Source organism: Drosophila melanogaster, chromosome 2R (genome assembly GCF_000001215.4).
Source record: "Drosophila melanogaster chromosome 2R".
Taxonomy (NCBI): Eukaryota; Metazoa; Arthropoda; class Insecta; order Diptera; family Drosophilidae; genus Drosophila; species Drosophila melanogaster.
In genome coordinates, this window is record NT_033778.4 from 18,503,608 (window position 1) to 18,507,580 (window position 3,973).

At 45.7% G+C, this 3,973-nt stretch overlaps 1 protein-coding gene across 2 annotated transcripts; it reads left to right on the forward strand.

The window, feature by feature from the left end:
* GstE11 (Glutathione S transferase E11) lies at positions 1-1,418 on the forward strand. Of its 2 annotated transcripts, none has more exons than NM_001299646.1 (3): positions 1-54; positions 134-242; positions 639-1,418. In NM_001299646.1, the coding sequence occupies exons 2-3, from the start codon at positions 145-147 to the stop codon at positions 1,216-1,218; spliced, it is 678 nt and encodes a 225-aa protein (NP_001286575.1). In that variant the 5' UTR covers positions 1-54; positions 134-144; the 3' UTR covers positions 1,219-1,418. The 2 variants fall into 2 exon arrangements, with proteins under 2 accessions (NP_001286575.1, NP_611339.1); NM_137495.3 differs by having other exon boundaries at positions 639-1,237.
* Positions 1,419-3,973: the final 2,555 nt, after the last annotated feature.

A 3,973-nucleotide genomic window follows, 5' to 3' on the forward strand; every position in this document is an offset into this window, starting at 1 on the left:
TCAGTTGCTTTTTTACCCTCAGCTAAGCCGGTTGCATTTTAGTTCAACGAGAAAGTAAATGAAGTGGCAAAATATTTGCGTTTTGTATTAGTTTGTTGGTCACACAAATAAGTAATTAACCAATTTATTTTAGCTGCTTGTACTATGTCGGCCAAACCCATCCTCTATTACGCTCCCCGTAGTCCCCCCTGTCGTGCTGTTCTGCTGACGGCCGCCGCCCTCGGTTTGGAGTTGGACTTGCGGTAAGTTGTTCCCCCCATCCATAGCACTAGCTGATAAACCGGTCTCCCCCGCGACCACTCTCTTCATTAACCCTCCACTGAGCAGTGGGGTCTTGATAGCCCCGCGTTTAATATGCTGGCCATTTATTAGTTAATAATGCAACATTAAGCTACTTAGCTAGGATAGCAGATGGTAAGATTATACTGTCAACTAATGTTAAGTAACATTTTCATTAGATATGATTTAATAAATAGAACGAATAGCTTAGTAAATTTGAAAGCTGATCATGAAATGGGCAAGGCATTAGCTGTTGTTTTGACAAACTAATTGCTGAACGACTCTCTGCTCTTTCGGCACCTGTACACTCTCGTTCCTCTTTTATCTTGCTCACTTTCTCTTTTGTCATCTCTTTCCAGACTGGTCAACGTAAAGGCCGGAGAGCACAAATCCGCCGAGTTTCTCAAGTTGAATGCGCAGCACACGATCCCCGTGCTCGATGATAACGGCACCATCGTGAGCGATTCGCACATTATCTGCAGCTATCTGGCAGATAAGTACGCACCGGAGGGCGATGATTCCCTGTATCCAAAGGATCCGGAGAAGCGGCGCCTGGTGGATGCCCGTTTGTACTACGATTGCGGTCATCTATTCCCGCGAATCCGTTTCATTGTCGAGCCGGTGATCTATTTCGGAGCTGGCGAGGTGCCCAGCGATCGAGTGGCCTACCTTCAGAAGGCCTATGATGGCTTGGAGCACTGTCTGGCTGAAGGTGATTACTTGGTGGGCGACAAGCTGACCATCGCCGATCTCAGCTGCATCGCATCGGTGTCCACGGCCGAGGCTTTTGCGCCAATCGAGCCGGATCAGTTTCCACGCCTGGTACAGTGGGTCAAGCGCATTCAGGCCCTTCCATACTACCAGAAAAACAATCAGGAAGGTCTGGATATGTTGGTGGGACTGGTTAAGGGACTTTTGGCTGAGCGACAGCAGAAGTAATATAAACGGTTTTTATTCGAAATCATAATGGACTTTATTTATTTCGCTTGAGTTCTGGTTTAAAAATCGTAAGCTTTAATTTAGCACATAAAACAAGCATTTGCGATTTAAGAACTTTTGATGCCATAAATCCATCTCAAACAATCAATCAATACTGCGAGTAATAAAAACATGAGTTTCATTAGACAGCAGCCAGGACGATGAATCAAGGCCGGAACAGCAAACAATAATAGGAGATGTGATACCGTTGGTGGGTGGGGGGTCTTTATTGGAAGGTGAGACAGGAATAGAACCGGAGACAAGGACAGCGACTGCCAGAGCGACAGTTATGTGCAGCTGGTCGAAAAGTAATGGCAAAACTTTTTTATGGGGAAAATGGGAAAAGCCGCGATGGCGAAGGCAACCGGAGTAACCTGAACTCGCCCATGGACTGTGTGTGTGAGAAATTTAAGCCAGAAAGTTTTTCCTGAGTCCGTTCGGTTCCTGGCCATTGTTGTTGTTGTTTGTTTGACTTGTCGGTGTTTGGCGGCGGTTCTTGTTATTGATTACAAGCTGTAAGTGATCGCATTTATAGTTGTTAAAGCTTCTTTTGGCTTTGGCTTGTTGCGGCAGCCTCTTGACTTTGCTTTTGGCTTTTGGTTTGCTATTGCCATTGGCATTGACTTGGGCCACTTGAACGGAAATAACTCGGAAGTGTGACATGGATTTTCTTTCAGTTTAAGTCTATTTAAACTTGTTCTCCAACTTTGAATGGAAAGTCATTTATTCTGTGTACTCGAAGATTACACAAATGGTAGCTAGAAAAGGTTGTGCTACAAGCTTGACATATTGAGATTATATGTCACAATTGAGGCTAATCCATTATGAATAGGCTACTTTCATAATCCTTCCCTATTCTATGCCTAATCTTCCCCATCTTATGGCAACATTTGCTCCTTCACAGTTAATATATTCCCAGTTTACCAATAAATATTTAAAAAACCTTTCGGCCAACATGTTCGAAAAGTAAATGCAGCCCAGGGAGACGGAGCTGCAAAATGGAGCTGACTTTTTCCACACATTCTGCCTTGATGCACTCGGATATGGCTGACGACTTTTCGCAAACGTGATGTGACACTTCACTTTGCACTTATGGCCGCCAGTCATTGTCGATCAGAAGTGGCGACACGAGGCGAATTGTGTGCATCCAGTGGTATCCGGTATCCAGTATCCAGTATATAGTAGCCAGTATTCCAGTATCCAGAGCCCAGTAACCAACAGCCATCAGCCAAGGGGCATCAGGCATCAGCCGCAGGGAGGCACTCCGTTCCGATTGAAGTGCAACACTGCGGGACAAAAGTTTCGCCGCCGAGGAGCAGCGGTCCGTGCAACTGGATTTCGGCCACATTTTCATCATGGTTTTTCACAGTTTTCAAATGCCATTAACTGTGCGGCGTGGGACGATGGGATACGACGGGGCTTTTACTTTTTTCCCTTTTGTCGGGGCGACGAGTGTGTTTTTGGGATTAAAATTTAATGCCGCAAAAGGAAAAAAGGCAACCTAAGCGCGTGCCAGGAGCGTTAAGTAAACCGGGACCAAAAACTGTAGCTACCCATGATTAATGATGCCTTTTTCGGTGGCCAGGACGCCAGGACGGCAGGACCTTCGCCCATTTCCGGTTCGTTTAAAGTTGAAACGTTGCCGACCATCTGTTTGCTGCCTTCTGCCTTCAGCCGGGGTCGCTTCATTGTTTGCTCTGCGGTTGTGGTTTGTTTAACAATGAAATTAACTTCTCACTGAGCCAAGGTCCATCCAGCAATTGCCAAACAAAATTCAATATTTCGCTGGCATTTGGAATTTGGCATTCGGCCATGAAGCGGGCTAATTAAACTAATTGGAATACGCATTTATTGTGCGCAAATCACAATCTGACCGATTACCAATAAGCCAAACAATGCTAATCAACGTTAACGATTTGGAAGTTTGATATATAATACAATATAATTCTGACATAATTTGGACATGGGTTTCCAATAACAGCAATCAGAATGCGGGGACAGTGATGGGTATGATATGTTGTACCATCGAAACGCAATATGTGCATGTTGTTTTATGAAAAGGGCGCACCAGACAACTGTATTGAAAATCCTTATTTAATAATCTGTTATCGGAAGATCTTAAAATCGAGCAATGTTTTGTCAATTAAGTGGTAAGCCGCTCAGAACTGTATGCAAATTGGCATAACATCCTAGGTATTTGCCATCACTACGTCGATTGCAGTGGGCCACTTGCCGTCGACATGGTTCTGCTCTTTGGATGGATGGACAAAGGGACGGGAGGACTCTCGTGGGGCATACGTGTCTACACTCGATAGCCGGACAAGATGCGTTGATGGGCGCACTCTTCGTGTTTCGTGTCCATGTTCGATATCCGGGCCTTCAGTTCCGATTCGATGTGTATTCCGACACTCGCACTCAACAATTGACAGGGACAGGCTGGCCATACATAATGCTGAAGATGCCCACTTAAATGGGCATGGGGTGGTCATGATGCGAACTAATCACCGGGCAATGAAACTAAATCTGTTTTGAAAAACTAACCCAACTAGCCCGTAACGAGCGAGTGCATTTGTGAGTGTGCCAGTACAATGAAAGGCGATTATCCTGCTCAACTGTCCTGTCCGTCCGCCTGGATGTCCTTCGGAAAGCCTGCTGCCTGCTGTCTGGCCGCCTCCTGATAAACGGCCGCACAAACTTGTGGGCTTTTGTGCCGAGA